General features: G+C 36.6%; 1 protein-coding gene across 6 annotated transcripts in view; it reads right to left on the minus strand.

Annotated features, from left to right (window-relative positions):
• Positions 1–1,739: 1,739 nt before the first annotated feature.
• TXNRD2 (thioredoxin reductase 2) overlaps positions 1,740–20,979 on the minus strand; it is a 37,322-nt gene continuing 18,082 nt past the window's right edge. For 2 of the 6 annotated variants that reach the window (XM_075168020.1, XM_075168024.1), the window contains exons 12-17: positions 16,280–16,416; positions 10,837–10,932; positions 10,511–10,606; positions 9,108–9,179; positions 7,174–7,271; positions 1,740–4,903 (exon numbers count right to left, since the gene is read on the minus strand). In XM_075168020.1, the coding sequence (XP_075024121.1) occupies positions 4,780–4,903; positions 7,174–7,271; positions 9,108–9,179; positions 10,511–10,606; positions 10,837–10,932; positions 16,280–16,416 (623 nt within the window). In that variant the 3' untranslated portion in view covers positions 1,740–4,779. Of the gene's footprint in view, positions 4,904–7,173; positions 7,272–9,107; positions 9,180–10,510; positions 10,607–10,836; positions 10,933–13,830; positions 13,966–13,993; positions 16,153–16,279; positions 16,417–20,979 lie in introns of those variants that run through there. The other 4 variants (XM_075168021.1, XR_012676500.1, XR_012676499.1 and 1 more) reach the window with 4 other exon arrangements.

Here is a 20,979-nt window from a genome sequence, read left to right on the forward strand (position 1 = left end):
GAATAAATGCATGCAAACCAGCCTTTTTGCTGGAAGAACATCAGGAAAACTTTGTGCATAAAACTAAAAAACCTCTCTTAAAAGAGAGCACACAGATCTGAAAGAATGAAAAAGTCAATGAATTTTATACAAGTTTACTTATTGCAAAACAAACTGTCTGCACTATGCTTATTAAAGGCATATTTCATTGCCTAATCATAGATGTCTATTGTACCTTTTATGTTTTGAATCATAATTGCAGTCTGTTCCCCAACTGTAATAATGAAAGACATTTTGGCATATGCTTATATTGATTCCCCTTTAACAAAGCACTTAAGACACATACTTGCATCCCACTGAAATTAATGGCCAACATTGATTTTGAGCACATTGATTTCACTGGGATTTAGACAAATGGCAATTTATATGGGCACAAAATTGCCTACTTTGTTGGATAGGCATGAGCCTCTGAAGAGAAGCCTTCAAACTCAAAAGTCTGTACAATGTGCAACTGTTTTGATTAGAAACATTGCACTATGGCATCTATGTTTTTATTATAGAAAAAAAAAAAAAGTGTATCTGCTGTACTGAAATATCTATCCAGCTCCTGGCCTGGAATAATCTAAACTGTAGAAACATTTTCCAGTAGGTATAACGACATACAGTGCATGCATAAATGGGAAAAGGCAAAACTTAATTGTACACAATACCTTTAGCGTTGAGAACAAGCTATCATTAGGTATAATATAAATAATGCAGTATATTCAATTCCTAATTTATAAAGATTATTGTCTATATGCTTGTCCATTATTCTAGTTTGCTTCAGGATTAAGTGGTATATGAAAATAAGGAGAAAAAAAACATCAAGAATTATGCTTACCTTATTCCCTTTTTTAGCCACTGTTCCTAGCTATCTAATTAGTTAGGACCTGCAATGAAATATTCCAGGAAATTAAAACAAATTAAAAATGCAGAAGTAAAAACGCCTTTAAATACAATAAAGTCAATATTCCTTCTCAGCATCAGACCCAGGGCATATACTGAGGTAATATTAAACTAGCCTGTTTCAGAAGCTCAGCATCACCTGACTTAATGGGAACTTCTCATCAAAATAAGTTGATTTAAAGAAGTAAAAGAAAATTGAGATAAATTCAAACAATGTAGTCCCTTTCTTTTCTGACAGAAAAGTTTCTCAGAGTTTTTAAATATATTTTGCTAGTCATTTCCCAATTCATCTTCCAACATTTTTACCTAGGAGTACCCATAGCTACTAATTGGCTTTGCTGCAATGCATTTTTTCCACTACATGTTCTAGTTTAAAAGCCAACGTGAATAGCTAATGCAGAATAGTTTAGCCCTGTATAATACTCTGACTGTATTTCAAGGGAGTTTCCTCTTTACGAGTCTTCAGGAAGCATGTCAACACACATGGACTGTGAAAATACCTGTTAGACCTCATTAGCTGGAATAAACAGGAGATTATTTGAAACCATACTTACCAAGTCTAGAGATTCTCTTAATTTAAATTTAAAATAAGAAGGTCATCCAGCCTGGAATAATCTCCATGGCTATTCAGTTTACACATCAGAGACAGAGAGGTATCAACATTTCCTTACTAAAAGGTCTGAATCCGCCTACTTCTTCATTTCCTTAACACATTCCTCAACTACGAGAAACAGCATTAAGATCAAAAAAGAAATCTTTTGTAAGCAGAAGTCATATGTAGAAAATTAAACAAATACAATCAAACATTTACTAGAAAAAAAAAATCTTTATTAATTCATTAATTCACAACACAGTAAATATTGGGATCATACATATGAGGGACCCAGCAATGCTCAGACGTGTCTGCACCACGGTGTGGTTTTACAAACAAGCCCTCATCAGCTGGCATCCTGAGAAGAAGCCTGACTAAATTTTTTTTTTTTTTTTTTTACATTTTCACATATAATCAGTAATTTGCAGTGTACATCAGTCATTTCAATTGACATTAGTCAGGCTTTTAAAAACAATTCTTAAGGACCATCCCTGGTGAATCCTTCAGGAAAAAAGCACAATCACAGTAATTGTCATTATTCTGTCTTGCTGTTGATTCTGACATTAGGGTTATGTAGATGTGAATGTATGTTTAGTTTTACTTCAGGGGGGCAACAACATTTTCGACTAAATGAGGAACAGAACTAGACTGCTGTTCAAGATACAGGATCAATTTTCATGCAGTCCATTCAGCAATTCTAAAACCAAGAGAGTTCTATTACTTCTGAGAACAATGACATGCCTTAGTTTCACACCCCATCTACACTGAGGACACGTTTCCTTGAGATCTCTTTACTTGTTGTCCCAATCATTATTTTGAACTTTATGATGAATGAAATTAACTCATTTTTCCATTGATTTGTCTGTAGGGGCAGACAACTCCGTCTGCTGGATGCATTGGTAGGACAGAGAAGAGAAGCAACTTTCACATGGCTAACCACCAATGTTTTCATTTATGGGTACAAAAGGAACTATAATAGGTAATCACTAGGAAAAAAGAAATCTTGCATGCATACTCATTACAGTTTAGTCAGAGGTGGGATGTTTCTCACAGCAAAATCTCTGTAGACTGAGATGCTCAGTATCTCAATGTTTTGAAATATTAAATAAAACATTTTAAAAACCCCTAATTTACTATGAACTTTTTTTTTGTAAACAGCTGGGAAAATCTAGTAGGGTTTTTGACTGTATCATACTCATAAGACCTTTATTAAAGGAAACAGGAACTTCTGAAAGTGCAGGTATGCACACATTTATATACAGATATAAAGTTTTCATCATTTCTTCTAAAGGCAGTGGCAATATTCAGGCAGTGTTTCAACTACACTTCAACTCAAAGTATTTCTTTTCAACTACAACCTTATGGATGACTTCATAGATGAAAAATGGCATCAGCAGATCTGATAGGGAATGCCATTTGCAGTCAAACTGTATCACTCCTTCCTCTTTTACAGATCAGAAATACGGACCAAAAATCAGGAAACTTTGTAAAGAAAGCATTTAAGATTTCTTTTGTTGTTGTTTAAGTCAGAACAAATCTTTGAAAATGGAGTATTCTAGTATCAATGAGAGTGCGATAAATACTATTACATCATATTTTAGAAGGAAGGTCTGATCACTTGTTGTCTAATAGTTTCTCTGACACGTACGATTCTCATGGTAAAAAACATTTCACACTTGAAATAAATCAACCCTTCGTCTGTGTTGCATACTGCAGCAGCGAAATAGCAGTCAAAGAAAAAATAGCAAAGATATGCACAATCATCAGACTATTCTTCCAAACTGTGCAACAAGCAGAAGGACAGCTATGAAAATATCAAATTCCACACACAAAAACACTGATACATTTTGTTTCACCTCAAGTTGATCTCTTCCTACATGCACTATTCTCCTGTAAAGGGTGCAAGAAACTATATGACTATGCATATCAAAATGTTGGCAACTGCAACTTGTATTGAAAATCAGTGCTGTTTGTTTTGTGTTTGCCTTTGTCAGGCTACCTATTTAACAGGGTTCTGCAAAAGAAGCTTCACGATCAGATTTGTTTCTTTATTGCCACAAATTAGCTAGCATCTCCCCCTTCTGGAGAGCAGGAAAATAAGCAGAAAGTTGCAACAGATTAATGCTTTCTTACTCTGGCCAATACTCAAAAAAAAAAAAGTTTGCAGATAATTATTTTCTATCTTTGTTCTGAGCAGGACCATTTCTTTTCTAGATCACTGTTTAAGATAGTTCCCTTCAGTAACATGTTTTATTAAAGCCAGACCTAAATCCATTCAGATGTAGTATCCAGCTCATCAGTGAGAAAATCTTAAAAACAAACCAACAAAATATATCACTGTGTCAGCCAGATTTCCGCATTCTATAAAACAGAAAATGCTGCATGAGTTGGATTATTAGTGGTTTTGATCCTACTTGTCAGCGTTGCTTAATATATGGTGTTCAAGCAGTAATTTGTGAGATGTGTCAATTTAATTTGAACTGCACTGAATTAGAAATTTCAAGAGTAGGCAGAGAAGTCACCATAAAATTCAACTCTTTCTTTGGCACCTCTGAGCTCATTCATTCTCAACCATCACCATAATGTTATGACCAGGCTGCCACTGATTTATCCATTGGGATTCATCCAGTAGCAGCACAGCTTCAGTGATAAGTGATTTTCTATTAAATTCCTGTACATAGTACATTTTAAAGAAAAAACCCAAAGATGACTGCTTACCCATTGTTACACACTCTGGGAACTTGTTTCTACTAGTGAGTACAGAGTCTCAGTGTTCAAGATTAGGATCAGTAACGAGCTATCCAAGTACTTAGGAGAAAGTTTCACCACCAAAATTCCAAGGAAGGCCCTGTCCAATTCCTAGCATCTGTATGAACATTATGTGACAGACTGTTGTTGGCAGTCAGTCATGCCAACAGAGAAACTCAAATGGCAACTGTTTAATTTGTAGATGGCCTCAGATGTCACTGGCTTCAATTATATTACATATACAAAAATGTGATTATTCCCTAGCTCCCAGCAAAAGAAGAGTTACAGGCACTTTGAAAGAGAGAGATTTGTTACAGCAGGACTGCATTGGTTTTAGAATTGTGATGGTGCGAGGACAATTTCTTTGTCTGGCTGTGAGAAAAAGCTGTCTACAGGGAGAATGAGAAAGATTCCTGGGACTCGAACCATTAAAGCTGTTTCAACTCTAAATGCCCCTTTTCTTTACAAATATATTTTGTGCTTTTTTTCCTTCTTTCCAGGGATGGTATTTAACCTCAGCAGCCTGTGACTGTTGCATCCAAGCCAGAACGCTTTGTAATGTGCAACTTGGTAATTTCTTCAGCACAGGTAGGGTGAATGCCAATTGTCTTCATTAGTTGAGGATACGTAGCACCACATCTACAAAAAAAAAAAAAAAAAAAGACAACCCACAAAGTCAAACACTATTCACCTGAAGCAGAATGTCCTAAAATATCAAAGTCATTTTGTTCTTGTCCATTTTATCAGGTAGAGGAGTTGCATTTATTCTTCAAACAATGCCGTCTATTATTTCTCAGGCACTTACACAACAAGATTTAAATGCCCAGCTTCACAACACTGTTAGGTAGAGAAGAATTGTCATAAGAGTTGAGACAGAGAGAATTAAGCAATTTACCCCAAGTCACAACTGAGCCTATGGCAAAAACATATGACAAAACTGCAGCCTTCAGCTTTTCTTGTACATACATGCGTGTTTCACTAACTCTGACTCCAGATGGAAAAACACACACACACACACACACACACACAGAGGAAGAAAATCTTAATTAGAACTGCTGGCAAGAATCTGCTGAAGGAAGTCGTACCAGAATATTCTTCCATGATCTTAGAGAAAGTCTGGTGCTTACACTGAAATTATCAATGTTATAAGCAGGAGAAAAAAGTCTCTCATTTGAAAAAACAAAACAAAACAAAAACCACCAAAAAACCCTTGAGCTAAAATCCCACTTGCTTAATTCCTTTACTTGTCCAATAACATTCTTAGACTTGATGACTTTGATTTGAGCTGCTATTCCTGGCAGGTCATGCTGTAAGAATAGCTGAAATGGCCCTAAATTTAAGAATTGTTTCAAGCTCTCTATGGAATAATGTTCTCTCCCTCTACAAAATACAGGGAAGAGAGCCATAGATGTCTTCTGGTGTCTCCACCTACACCCAAAAAAGCACCAACAAGCAAAAACTCATTGCTGAGCACAGACGGAGTGCTAAGTGGGGAGGGAAGATAGAAAATCATCCTTTGGAGAGACTGAAGTAAGACCTAATATTTGACAAAGGAGAACAGCAGCTCTTACAGCGGGTGTTCCACATTGAAAGCTCTGGATTTGTGAAATACAATAGAAACCAATACAAGAATCTGACCTGCTGAAAACCTCTTACTGTGGCTAAAGTTTTAATTTCCCTCAGGCAAGGCAGAAAAGCACTCCAGTTTCATGTGCTTCCTTTTCACTGGTTATTTTGGATAAAACTTCAAAACAATGACATCCTAAAAAATGTAGTTCTAGAATCTATACCACTGGCAATTAATGGACTACAAACACATGTTGAAAATGTGTACTGAGGGTACACTGCAATCAGCGATTTCCAAGATATTCCTCACATGATACTTGCGGTCCTGCCTTCTTAATCCTTTCTGCTTTTCATTTATGCTAGTCACTCACAACTATAAGACTAAAACTGCAATAAAATGGTGTTGATATTTAGGAAAATTAACTAACACCACAATTGGGGGTGATTTCTTGTGTCCCAGCCTACTTTCTTCAAAGAGGAGTTAAAACTGATAATTTAGTAATGTAAATATACGAATCAACATTTCTGAAGATGTGAATCAGCAATAAGAAGGGAAATGAAAAAAACAAATAATTGTAGCATACAAGAGGCATAGCAGGAATTCTCCATTTAACCAGAGAGGACCCAGAATAACTTCTTATTCCTTCAAAGGGAGGACTCCTATATTAATACTTGAGCAAAATCTTAAACAAGATCAGATCACAAAGGTTCACCTACTTGGGTAAGTTTGTTATTGCGATTATCAGATAGCTCCAGACAAAAGTACCTCTCCTCTTCTATCATCCTACAGAGGTTTCTTTCTTACCTTATTGTATTATGGTTAGCTTATATCCCAGAAATATAAAAATTCATGCAAGTCCTTGCTGAGCTTTTGAGGAGCAATGGCTGTGCACATTTAAAGATAAGATTAGGAAAGAAAATGCTTGGCAGGTGTAAAGAAAGGTTTTTATGAAAAGCACAAATAATACCCTTTTAAAAAAGTGACTTGCAAAACTATATGGTGATTTCCTGTCCTGCGCATAGAATGCAAAAGAAGCTACACTCTGAGGAAACTAACATTAGTAAGTTAACGCACAATTTTATTTTTTGCTTTAACTATATCAAGCCAACAATATATTTTCCTCAGTTGTTCTTTAACTATATCCAGTATTACAGTAACTAAGCCCAGTACATCTTAATGAAGAACTGCAGTATTTTTAGTGAAAATATGTGCAATACTACATAAAAGTAACAAAAAGCATGGATTCTTTATAGTGTTGCCAAAACTAGGCAGCTATCTTTTATAATCTTACAATAACTTAAAAAGCAGGCTTTAGAAGCTAGAGACATTCTTTTGTACTTACTTGATTCCAAGAGCAAATCCTTGAGTAACTTCGCCTGCATTTGGTCCAATGAAATGAAGGCCAAGTATTCGTTGCTCTCTCTCTCGTAAGCACACCATCTGAAAACAATACATTACATAGAGATCTTTTCTTAGAACTATTAAAGATAAGGCATGAAGTTGAATTAAATGAAACTGAAGTGCCCTGAGATCCTAGTTCAGCTGTTTATTCCCAGTGTGCCAGGAACTTATGCACTTGCTTAAGTCTTACTGACTTCAATAGGTCTTACGCTTGTCCTTAAGCACTTTCCTGAATCAAAGCTTTATTAGCGTATTTCTTTCAGACTTCAGGGAGCCACTGACAATGATAATTTGTGGTAAATTGAATACTTTGTTGTTTGTCATTTGTATGAAATCCTCAAAATACCTTCTGTAGTCTAGTAACCAGACTAGTGTTATTTTGACACCGAATGGCCGCCTTAGCAATTCTCCAAGCCTGTGCAGTTATCCTCAGCAGCTAATCAGCTGTATTTCCAAAGATGACCACTACCAATTATGGGATATTTTATGCCTTTGTGATTCAGTCAGTAAACACGGCAGCATGTTTGGTGAGATACATTTACCACATCAGCCACATAATCTAAAAAGGAGTCAAGCCTTGGAAGCAGCCAAAGATGAAGGTGAGTTAATAAGTATCTGGGAGAGCCTGAGTCACTGCACACTTAACTTTTATTAGAGAACTTAATGAAAACTTTTTAGTTCCTTTAAGGACACCATCTTTATAACTATGAAAAGAAAGTCAGTCTCTCCCTGTGTCCTCCCATCAAGCATTAAATCATCACTAATCTAATAAGTTCTGCTACGCAGTAAAGGCTTGGATTCTTTCATTAGGAATCCCAGGAACAGCAGCAATCCTGATGTGTTACTTTAAATATTGAGGAGTTTTAAAGAAAAAACCCTCTCGCAATAGAGTTTGAAACTCCCAAGTTTAATGTTTGTTCATGTGTTTTGGGAGTTTAGTAAGGACTATATTCAAATCATCCAACAACTATTATGCTATTACTACTTCACCCTCAAATATTTACTCTCATTGACGTAATTTAAAGGCAATAGCTAAAAAGAAGTAGCATCACCTTAGTTGCACTGATATGTGGGACAGTTAAGGCAAGCTACTAAGGCACTTACACAAATCAGATGTGACAAAATATAGTTAGAAAAACTGGTTGCAACTATTGACAATGGATATTCCTTACATAACACAACAATAACAACATAATAATTTGTGATGGACCTACAGAAGTTACTACATTTATTCAAAAAAGGATGTTCCCTGATATTGAGGAGAAGAGAAAGAAAAGGAAAACTATGATATATTCTACCATCACTACACTTCATCTTATCTAAGATTCTCTACTATGGGCAAGTGCATCAAAAACCTGTTCAACACTGAAGCAACTGGATTGCTCTGGGAGAAGACACATTTCAAGTCCAACACTTTGGTCTAAACCAGGAGGTTTTTGTTTTCATGACTAAAACTGAACAGTTAGTCTAGTTTTGTAAGCCTTATGCTTAATTTTTTTGAAGGTAGCATACTTTCCCCAAGAGATGGCAACTCAAATATTACATATAACTAGTTAAGAACTTTGTGGAAGGAAGCAGAGATTAATCTCTATAGAATTTGGAATATTTCTTAGGACCTTAAGAGCAGTTCAAAGATGGTACCAATCAGCAGAACGTCAGCTCTGAAAAATGCTAATATCTGTAAAGCAATTTCAGGATGCAGTGGGACATGTAATGAATATTAAACATTTGAAGTTACACTAGAGAAACGGGCTGCCACCAAGAAAATATCTCATCCATCTCGAGAGTTTTTTTGCCAAACAGTCCTCCTTAAAGCTGGCTGTACCATTTCTCTTGTTTTAAGTTAAAAGCAAGTTAAAAGCTCACAACACTCACTTTCATGTAGCATTGAGTTGCGTCCCTTTCAGCCACTGTAAACTCTAAAGGTTTATAATATGCATGGTATACCTGGTAGGGAAAACAATAACATTTTGTGTTAGAGAGTACTATTGTGTCAAAAACTGCTATTTAGTATTATAATGACTACTATTACTACATATTTATAATGTTGCAGAAAAAATTGACTTATTTATAACCTGTTCATTATTTTAAAGAAAAATATGGAAAGCACAGTAAGAGTTTAACACAAGCCTTTCCTAGAGAACCATTAAAAACAAAACTGAAAAAAACATCACAAATAATCATGTTACTCAAACAAGTGCCCCAAATTAAAAATGTTAGTTTTGTTCCTTTAAGCTTCTCCCAGAAGTTTAATGCCTTGGTTACTGAAAATAGTGAAATCCAAGAAGCTTTCCATATCTATAATAATGTATACCACAAGACAACCCAAACTGTAATTTTTGCATTCTTAATAGTGGATGCTTATCTTTTCATTAATGATTTTTCCTGGGGCTCCAAGCTAAATCCATCAGCTGAACTTGCTCTCCAATACGTACATAACATCAGCATCTTATGACACACACACACACACATCAATTGCCTGCCTTAAACAGATCAGAGCAATTGTTTTACAGTAATATATATCATTCTAGATGGCACTAGCATCCAGAAACCCAGGTAAGTGTTCTGGGACAGATTTCTGAAGTATAAACTATATTTCAGAATCATAAAAGACAAAACGAATAACTGACTGGACATGAAGTAAAAAGTATTGCATTTTGTATTTCCATAGCTTACCGAGTCATATGCTGACAGTCTTTCTGATGAGTGAATAAAGGTAACACATCTTTTCAAGGGTAACTTGTTTGACTTTTGTCTTATTATATAGTGATTGTGAATTTCTTCATCATGAGTACCTTAATCTCATTCCTCATATCACAGGGCTGGGTGTGAATATATGCCATAACAGATTTCTTCCTCAATATGCAATGCTCAGGCATATTATATCAAGACATTTTAGCCACAAAGACACTTAGCAGCTTGTATGAATATTTCTGGGGACATCCCAAAAATTTAAACTGCAGAACTTGACCAGCAATTCTGACAGTTAAAAGGAACATAACCGTTATTTAATGATGCTGCACAATATAACTTACTAAAATGGCAGCTAGTTTAAAGCTGTCACACCCTATCAATAATTTTAAGCCCACTAGGTAACAGTTTCCATTGTGATCTGCTGCAATACTTTTAAAGTCCTGAGCTTTTCTGAAGACACCAACTCCCTAACTGCAAACATAGTATTTCGGTGACCAAAATTTTTGCCTGATACAACAGTGAAACTTTTGTCTTTTCATAGTGCAACTCTGACACCAACTATAAAACTAAAAATGTTTCCATACCTCAATATTATCTGATCCATAACATTGCACAGCCGCTTCTTCCGACAGTCCAACACAACCATATTCCAAGGGAGTGAAAACTGTAGTAGGTACCTGCTTGCGAGGAATCAGAAAGTGTTACTGTTGAACCATATAAAGCAGCTGCATGGCAGATACAGGGGAGACTTCTGCATGACTGAGAAGTGTAGCTCTGTCACACACACCTACTTTGGCTACTGTCAAAGCTGAATTCCAGATGACAAAATGCAATTCCTTTAGAAATTCTTAAGAAAACAAAAAAGCGTAAGATTTGGGTTTTATTATTGAAAAAAGAAATTTCAACTCACATTGTCATAGTCCATCAATTCTAAAGACTGGCCAAAAAGACGCTGAGCCAGCAGTTTTCCTGCAGCTATCGCTGTGGGTGTTAATTCAGGACGGCCCTAAGAAGAGAGCACAAAGCTTTGTTTTAACTAAGAGAGAAGTAGCATCCAAGAATTTCTCCTGGGACAATGGTCAGAGGAAGGCCAAATCTTTGGAATTCCAGCCTAGTAGCCGGGGCTCCAAACAGAGAAGGCAGTAATAATTTCTGTTCAAACATGCTTTTAAGTCTCCGAGTTTAGTATCTGTCTTAATAGAGGGGAACAAATGCCATGAATGTGTCAAAACCTTATATCTTATCATGTCACCTCTTGAAAAGCAGAGGAGATTCACATGCTAACCATTCACCTCCCCCTTTCTTTCCATAGTAAGTCATCAAGAAATTTTTCAGATGGTCTTTTTAAAGCAGGAAAAGCCTAATATAAAGCAACAGTGTTTTTATAACATCAGACCTTTTAAAAAAAGTTGTCTGTCACATTTTTACAGAACACAGGCACAAAACTTAGCTATTTGTAGGCACTATTACTGACTTCTTATGTTGGTCCTGGATCGGAGAAGCGGAACACTATTTTGCTAGCACTGCAATCTATCGGTTGAGTTGGTCTAGTCTCAGGCTCTGGTATTAGAGAGGGGCTTGAAAAGGTTTGCTATTGGCAAATGCTAACTTCCTGCAAGTGAGAAATGGAATGACAGCAGGATATGACCAAGACATGCTCCAGGTCAAGCCATGAGTCCTGGCTACTTTTGATATCCATACAGGACTATGCAGTGTGCCAGAACCCTGATTTTGAGTGCTGGCACAATACCACTGGAGCATCAGACCTCCAGTGCTAGTTTTAAGGAAGCTGGAAGTTTCTGCAAATTGAAGTAAGGCATTTTCAAAGGAATTTTTTGAAGTCCGAGGAAGAACAGTCCATGTAAGTTAATAAGATCTAACAAACTTCATAAATCTAGTAAAAACGTTATTTAAGAGTTCATCCAAGACATATCATCAAGATGCTTGTCTGAGATGAGGAAAGAGGTCACAAATCTAGAAGGAATGATGTGGAGACATATGAAAGCCATAACTGAAAAACACGTTTGTGGGACAACATGGAATGCTTTACAAAAATTGTGAAGTTTTGATTCATACAGGTCCTATCTAGATACAACACTTGTCACACTTCTGCAAAGCCCCACTTGGAGGTAGTCATCCAATAAGCCCTCAAAAACAGTCTTCAGCAGAAAATAAAATAAGGATTCCCCACCATACACACTCAAGTTTTTCAAACTTTTTTTTCATTATCCTAAGGTTTTTTAGCATTTACTGGAATCCATTCCTCTTTCCCAGCTTCTTTTCTGTATGTTGCTAGGTAGATTCTTTACATCGTATTAGCTACCATTTACTTTAGTACACAGACCATATCAATTATCTGCATATTAATATGCATTTATGCTTTTATCTGTACTAATAACCACTTAAGTTAAAACTTCCATTGCAAAAAACCAAACTGAAACATTATGTCTAACTACATAATTCTAATTGTTAATGAAGACTAACCTATTTTTCCCCACAGCTCATGACAAATCACAAAACTATCTATCCCTTTTTCCCCCCCTAAGATCCATCAAGTCATGGTTTTTCAAATCCAGCATTTTGACTTTCAAGTCTGTAAATGTCATTTACCAGATGAAAATTGCCATTTGTTTTTTCTTATACACATTTGCCTGAAACATGGCTGCCAATCATTTCTGTAGCAGGAAATACAGATGTTGTTTCGGCATTCCAGAAATGAATAGAAGATTGGAACGAGAGATAAAATTGTGAAAGCAGTGCCATGCATTCCATAAAACCCAACTAATTACTAAAACATCCATGCAGATAAAGCCCAATTTCTCATAAACAATGACTTAAAGACCTTCCTTGGTAAATATTTGAAATGAACATTCACTTTGCAGTCATGTGTAGAACTACTCTGCTGATTATTATGGATACGAATTGTTCATAAGAATCCTCCAATGTATTATACATTTAAACGAGATGGCTCCTAAGAGAGTTTAAAAAGCTTTGAAGTAATGTGTATTTGTTCTAACACAACTCTTTTGGTCTTATTTCTATTCAAAGCAGCATACTGTACATTCCACCTTCTCTACACATCTTTGTTATAACACCCTTTGAAATATGACAGATGTATAGCGGCATGACCATATGATAAACCTCCATCTGAGAGAACTTCTTTATAGTGTGTGCCATGCTTTTCAACAAGAATACTACTGGAGGAAGAATTTTAACACAGAGAGTTTATATCAACACTGAAAAAAAATTCAAACTAAAATTCCAGCTTGATCTTCCTCGTCCTGATTACAGAAGATGAAAATGCCTAAATGCAATTTCACCTGTCAGTTGAAAATAATATTTTGCCAAACCTTGAAAAACTTTTTTTGAGGGTAGACAAACTGACTAACCTCTGGAAGGGTTTTTTCCCCCTTTTTTTTCAAATGAACAGCTTGGGTAACATTAGGATTCCATTTGCCATACAAGGATGCAACAAGACACCCATGCATACATACTTTCCCATTTGTGCTGGCTGGGTACGACTCCCAAATGAAAACAGTCATTCTGAGCATAGCAGGAAACTCGCCTTTCCCCTCTCTCACTCCCCTTCCAGCCAGGGCACTGAATTAAAATAAAAAAGTAGTTCTTGCTATTTAATAGCAATTTAGTGTCTATTCAGTGTGAGGTAAAGGAGGGAGGAGGACTTGAGAACTGCTTGCAAAGGTAAGAGCAATAGCACCTTATGGTAGCAAAGAAACTCTGACAGAGAGAGAGCAGAGCAAAGAGAAATCCTGAGCATGAACACTGGAGAAAAAAAATCTTATTCTTATAAGCAATATTAGGGATCATTGATGCTTATTCACAGGAAACAAGATTCCCCTTCCTGTGCTCTTTTGGTAGGTCTCACCCAGAAAGTATCACGCACCAAGCTCTACAGCTTTGTGGTTCTTAGCAGGATGCACTTGATTCTTCTGTGTGTATTCTTTGAGATGTGCACCAACACAGAACTTTCTTTCACTGCTGGTTCCCATGCCAATGAAATTTATTATTTAAATTAATTCTGTTTTAAAAGAGACAAAATGAATTTAAGTATTCAAATAAAATAAACTTTATTGCTTAGCAAGTGGAATTACATGGCTCACATTGTACTGGAGTCAGATAAGATAATGGCAATAATTCCTTTTATCTTTAAACTCTATAAATTCACGAGTACTATACTGTGATTTCTTTAATTCCCTATATTGAGCCCATATGCAGATAAAAGCTTAAGAGAATATTTCTACAGAGCACTGATGTAACTCTTTAGTTTTTCCCCAATTGTACACTGGACACAGTATAAAACTGTGTTGCTGTTTTTAACACTAACATTTAGAAGTCCTATTGAACAACTCAAGTTCAAAAACCTGCACTAATAAGGACAAAAGCAGGAAAAGGAAATCCAACTTTTAACAACAAAATTAAAATGACAAATAAATGCAGATCTGATTTTTTAGATCCAGAGTAGGAAAGAGAGCATCCTGCCTCCAACTTTATATTTCTTACTTAACTAAATCCTCAAAGGGCAGAAGACAAAAAGCACCCAAAAGGAAATGACTTGCCCAAAATAACACTGCAGATTGGCAGCAAAACGAGCAACAGAATCTGAGGCCCTCCCAGCATTACCTCTAACAACTGCTTCTTGGATGAAATTAAAAAGAAAAGTTTGGAAAGCAGGAGGCCCAACCAAGGCATATATCAGGGACAAGCAGGTGTAGGAGGTCACTGTGAGCAGAAAGAGGAATTCAGGAAAAATCCTAGAGCAAGAAGAAGCGATAAGTACAGAGGGAACCTGTATGTGAAGTGCGAAGAAAGGAGAGGAACTGTACATAATCCCAAAGCTCTGAGTGACTGGAGAAGACAGAGAAGCTGTGGAGAGTAAGGAAAAAAAGGAGAAATAGCTGAGCGGGAAAGAGTTTTAACACAGTTTAAAAGGAAATGGCAAGTCATTTGCATGAAGATGGAGACAGACAGGAAGAAACACATATCTACATAGAGGGGAAGAGGTCAGGAATGGTCAGCAGATTTATGAGACTTAAGTGTCTCTGGCAGTTCCAGAGTCCAGTCAGAAATTTGCAGAACTATTCCCAAGACATTATGTAACCTGTTACATCTCTTCAAAAACTCAGAGCACCTGTAGGGTTTATAAATTTGAGAGATCTTTAAAAGATTTTAAACATAGCAGAATGAGAAATCTTTTAAAGGTCTCTCAAATTATACTATATATGGTGTTTGGATATTGCTACAGTATTTAGATTTATCAGACTTTTAAAACCGATGCCTTCAGGGTATCAAAAACAATCTGGATAGGAAGGCATGTGCTCAATTCCGTTAAGTTCAACAACAGGTGAGAGAATTTGGTATCTTGCAATGCCCAGCCTCTATATTCTACACATTGCCCAAATTTTTCAGGAACAGCAGGCAGCTGATGAAAACATCCTCCTGTAACTGTACAGTTCAGAATCCAGACAAACATTATTTTTTATGAAGTCAACATATTTGAAGATGCCCAACTTATAGCAGATATTCTGAGTTCTTCTGTAAACTGAAAATTGCGGGATTGAAAGTATTTGAGTGCACTTTGATCAGGACAAGACATTCTTGTCATAGACAACTGTAGATTATCAATAGCACTAGATTAAGGCCACAGAATTCTGTTTTTGCATCTATAATAAGTAAATTATTTTGCTTAAGTTATAATGTCCCCTCCTTTAAAAAAAAAAACAACCACCCCACAAAAAACACACACCTCACGTTTACTTGGCATAATCATTCACAAATCATGAACAGAAGTCAAATGCATTTAGTATTTGCAGCAATTACTTTTTCTTATTCTAGAGGAAGATACTTTTGTCAGAAGCATTTTGTGTCAGGGAGCAGAAATGATGTCTTGTGACTAGTCTCAATTAAGCCCCAAAATACTAAAAATGGAATTACAGAACTTGTCACGGTCATTCCCAGTAAGCATATTCAACTCCAAAAGGTAAGAACTGCTTTCACTCAGCGTTCACAGGCACTATGAAGTCATATGTCTGAAGTGATAAAAACATTATTAGAAAGATAATTTAAGTGATAAAGACATTATTATTAGCCTCTGACCAATGATGCATTCCCTGATAAACATCAGTAATAATCTCTAATGCTGAGATACTTCACAAGATCCATGTGAAGGAAATTACTGACCCAGGTGGCTGGCATAAACACTACAGCTCTGCAAAATGAAAAAGAACAAAACACTAAGATATATGCTAGAGCATGACGACATCTGGGGACTAGTTATTAGTCAGGAACCAAGTTGGCTTCCTGTTATTGTAAAATAGTTTATGTAGACTCAGTACCTCTGTTATGTCTCCAACTGCATAAATGTGAGGAACAGAAGTAGCTTCACTGGCATCAACAATGATCTTTCCAGTTTCAGAATTAGTTTTCACTCCAACTGTCTCCAAATTGAGAGTTTCGGTGTCAGGGGCTCGGCCTTAAGGAAAAAAAAGAAATTAAAGTAATAACTATTGGAAAACTTCAGCAGTGTTAATCTAAAAAGCTGGCATCCTCCACTGTAGGTTTCAAAGAAAACCTAGGTTTGTGCTATTTGATAGTCCAAGCAGAAACATGAAAAAACTTATCTCATACTGAAAAAGTTGTAAGGGTGGAAAGTATGGATATGAATTTCTTTGTGAAAGGAGCTCTATTACTATTGCCTTTGCTCAGACTATTTCAGAGAAACTTATCCTTTAAAGATGTGCAGAACAACATCCTCTGCAAAAAGTGCAAAACCCACATGGTTTAGTATTTATTGCACATTCTAAATTCAGTTTCCTAATGTAGCATGAATATACATATAATAACTTCTACACTGAAAATTTCCAGTAAACATTAACCGAATGGCACTCAATACTAACAGCCTGTTGTGCACACTTGTGGATAAAAATTATTAATAATGCTGTTCAACATTAAACACTCCTGAAGTCCTCTTTTCTTGTTATCTGATACACTTATCTTAAAGTTTTTGTAGTTCCCTCAGCTTGGATGAAAAAGTTTACCAACTTTGTTCTCAAGTCCTTAATGCTGAGTTATTTAGCTCAAACTCTGTATTTGAGCTATTTCTGTAGAGTTTAGAAACACTATTTTAAATGAATTTAAAAACAAATAAGGCAAAATCTACCAAGCCTAGATTTTATTACCGCTTCCTCTTCCAACGATTTTAAATTATCTCATTTTAAAAAAATATTTTTGTAGTGTTTTTTGCATAGAGTTACCACTTAGACCATCGAAGTCTTGATAACATTACACTGAGCTTTCTATAGATTATCTAACAAAGCAATTCCTGACCCAGAAATTGGAATCTTAAATCCTATCCAATTTTTCAAATTTATTTGAAGGTTAATAAGCATAGTGAAATTATCAGGTACTCCCAAAATTTGTAAGGACACACAGGATCACATAGAAAAGATTACCTGAATATATCCAAATGAAGGAAATTTTACAACATTGCATCCGTTTTTAGAGGCTATCAATGAATATGGATATATCTACATCTACATATAAGTGAGTCACGATTTTGTGTTTGATCTTAATACAGCGCTACTGCAAAGCAAAACAAAAAGGGAAATGTGTTTTCATTATAAAAACAAGCTCTTTGATGTTAATGTAGGAAATTATTAAACAAAAGGAAAACCTGGCTTGTCAATACAGACCTAATTATATGTAAACATATGATTCACTGCTTTATACATCTGCCATATAGCCAGGCCCCCCAAACAATGTCACATCTGAATGCCTCTGTAAAGACTTCTGTGTATTAATTTCATCTGGTGAAACCAACACTTCCTCTGGGAGTACTGACTGAAGCTGTCGGCACTTGGCTATCTGTCTGTCTTCCCTTCTGTTGTCCCCATGGGACGTTGATCTGCTGTTCCTTCTCTGCCCCCTGCTCCCCAGTCCTGATGCTATCAGGCAACAAAAATAATAAACCTCCAGGACCTTATCTTGGCTCGGATGTGAAACAACTTCCTACCGTTGTATTTCTTTGTGTATTGAGAGTAAAGCCTGGATATTCTGCAAATGGACAACTAATGGGGTTTTCTAGTTTCCCCTTTTTCCTGCCAGGCAGAGCCAAGAGAAAGCTTAGCACGCAATGGCAGGCACTGAAAGAGGAAAAAAAGAATAACTGTCAATAGAGTCATTTAAAGACCTGTGACAACAACAGCTGAGTTTATCAAATCTGCAGGATAACACTTAACCTTTCGATTCCAGTCTATTTTAACATGTGTACAGCTTGGTATTAATAGCTAAGAGTTACAAAAAATGTGTGGCTACTCATAGTGAAATTTCTCTCAACTTTACTGCCTAAATATTATCTCTGAAAGCAAAAACAAAACTTAAAAAAAAATGAACAGAAGCTTTATTGGCCTTTAGCCCCATGCTGGCTCACCTCCATAAGCCAGAATTACACTTACTGATCTTGCTTCACCTCAAATTCAGTAGCTTAGGTTCATGATTACCCAATGTGTCTTTTAATGTCAAATTATCCATGATTATACAATGTATCTTTTAATGTCAAATTCAGGAAATTCTGATATTTCCTAACATTCACTTACTTGTATCATAGAATCAGTTCTCACCATTTCTCAGTAGTATTGGATCAGAAGGACATTTGTTTCATACCCGTAACTCCTAAGTTTTTTACATTTACAGCTTCAAGAAAGCATGAGTTTACAGCTTATTTCTAAGATCCACAGGGCAATACAAAACTATACCAAATCCTACCAGGCACACAACACAAAGATGCCCCCCCGCCCCCCTCCTCCTAAAGCCAGCACATGTGCTTTTAGTTTGAAGATGTCCACTGCCCTGAAACTGCCACAGAACAAGGAGTGTATGATTGTAGAAGACACAAGACTAGATTAGCTTTTATTTAAAACAGCAAAAATAATAATATTATAATAATGCCAGCATCTAGAAGAAAGGTGCCAATTCAAATCTGACCCTTAAAAAGGTTACCTGCCTCCTGCACTTTTAATACCACATCATAATCTCATCTTTATAGACCCATACAATAACCACACAGCTGTGAAAACCACACAGATCCCTGCTTTCAGGGCCTGCCCCCATTCGCTTTTAACTTTAAAAGAAAAAACAGCTTTTTGATCTGTTTTTGTAAAATTTAAAAACATGGCTTCCTAAGGGAGCTGCCAGCCAGCTTAGCTACTGAGAGTGACAAGAGACTGGTTAAAGCACCCAGCTTGGATACGTGCTAGGCTGGTTATATGGTGATGTGGCACTTCTGTCCCATCATCTGCTGAGGGGCTCTGGTAATCACACTTGCACACAGAGTAAGGTGAAGGCAATATCAGGCTGCTGTGACCTTTAGGTGCAGGACCTTCAACAGTGGAGACTGAAGCAGCTAAACTGAGAAGAAACCACAGGAATAGGCATAGTCAAGTAAGCAGCAGCAGTAAACGAGCGATAGCATACTCTTGCATACAGTAAGATTTCCCAGGGTGATAAAGGTGCAGCTGACAGCAGAATTTTATAATGGGTCTTCTCCAGTTTCTTAATCACGGAAGCTAGAATGTCTGTTTGCCTCCCAGCATTTGAAAAATTCAAACTAGAGCCAACCAAGCATTTTAATATCAGGCACAATACTGCAGATGGCCACTGTGAGGATACTGCAGGGTGACAGGGTGGTGCTTCTGGCATAAAACTTAAGCCCCATAGTCTTCTCCACTTCTTCCCTATACTTTGGCATTTTGACACATCACTTCATAACTTTACCCAATCCAACCTCAGGTTGACCTTAATCAAAATCTCATCTGTGTTCCCAGTCTTGGTACTTTCTGTCATCTTGTTCTGGGTGCCTGACATACTCCCCAAATTAGTTTCAAGACCACTACCCTTTACTCCTTCAAATCCCTCCTCAAAACCCACAAGGTGTTCACTAAAACATAGCCAGCTGATAATGACTAATAAAGACCAATTCAGTGCAACTAATGTTCAGATTAAAAGAAAATATTGACTACAGTAAGATTAACTAAGGTAAAAAAAAGTTCAGAACCCTTACCACATTGATAGCAGCATGCACCAATTTTACAAGGATGCTTTTGAACATTTCATTCATTACTGATAAACTTTTAGCATGCCTGCCACAATTTGAAAAAAATCTTACCCTTAGTCAGTGCTAGGGCAGTAACTGGTTCTTTGCCAAGCCTGCTAAGCTGTACTGTCTCTTGTAGCATTGACTAGTAATACTTATTACACAGAGGAGACATCTCAGCAGGAAGCTTGTGGCAGCCATGGTGCAATCAGTAAACACCTGGCTATCACCATCCACTGTATATCTGAAGTTACTTGTGTCTGGAGACTTGTTGCTTTGGTCCTACCCAAACAACAACAACAACAAAAAGCAACTGCAAGTGACATGCAACCAAATGAAAATGTTACTGCATGGGACAGGCTTCTAACAATTCTATTTGTTTTGTTCTCAAGGTCCTATACACGGTAAACTGGGCTGGAAACATTTTCTAAGAAAGCTACAGTTCACCTTTACATTAATTCTCCCACACTAAGTTTGCTTTAACCAAAGGTTTTGTACACCCTTAAAGGATGGCTCTGCAGTCTCAAAAACCAGTACCCAACCACCATTCCCAAGTGAGGCCATTGGCTTCAATCTCCTGTTCACCCATAAGTCTAGAACCTGTGTTCTGTAGAAAATGTCATAGTAATTATACTGGTTTCATGAAATTACTTTGCAGCATTTTCCACCATTTTTGTGTTTATTTATACCACCATTCAGGTAAAGGCTAGCCATCACCTATCAACTCAAATAGCACCTTATAGTTCTGAATCCAAAACGTTCTCTCACACACAGATTAGAGGCATAGCCTAGCATCTAACTTTTCCTCAACATGAAGAAGTGATTTTTGTAGTTACAAGTTGGTAAAATAAGTAGCATAAAATAAGACTTACACTCAAATTTTATGGGTGGGTTAAACAAAAGAAAGAAGAAGTACCATCCAGGCCTCTTTCAATGCAAAGAAGT

The sequence above is a fragment of the Calonectris borealis genome, chromosome 18 (assembly GCF_964195595.1).
Source record: "Calonectris borealis chromosome 18, bCalBor7.hap1.2, whole genome shotgun sequence".
Classification (NCBI taxonomy): domain Eukaryota; kingdom Metazoa; phylum Chordata; class Aves; order Procellariiformes; family Procellariidae; genus Calonectris; species Calonectris borealis.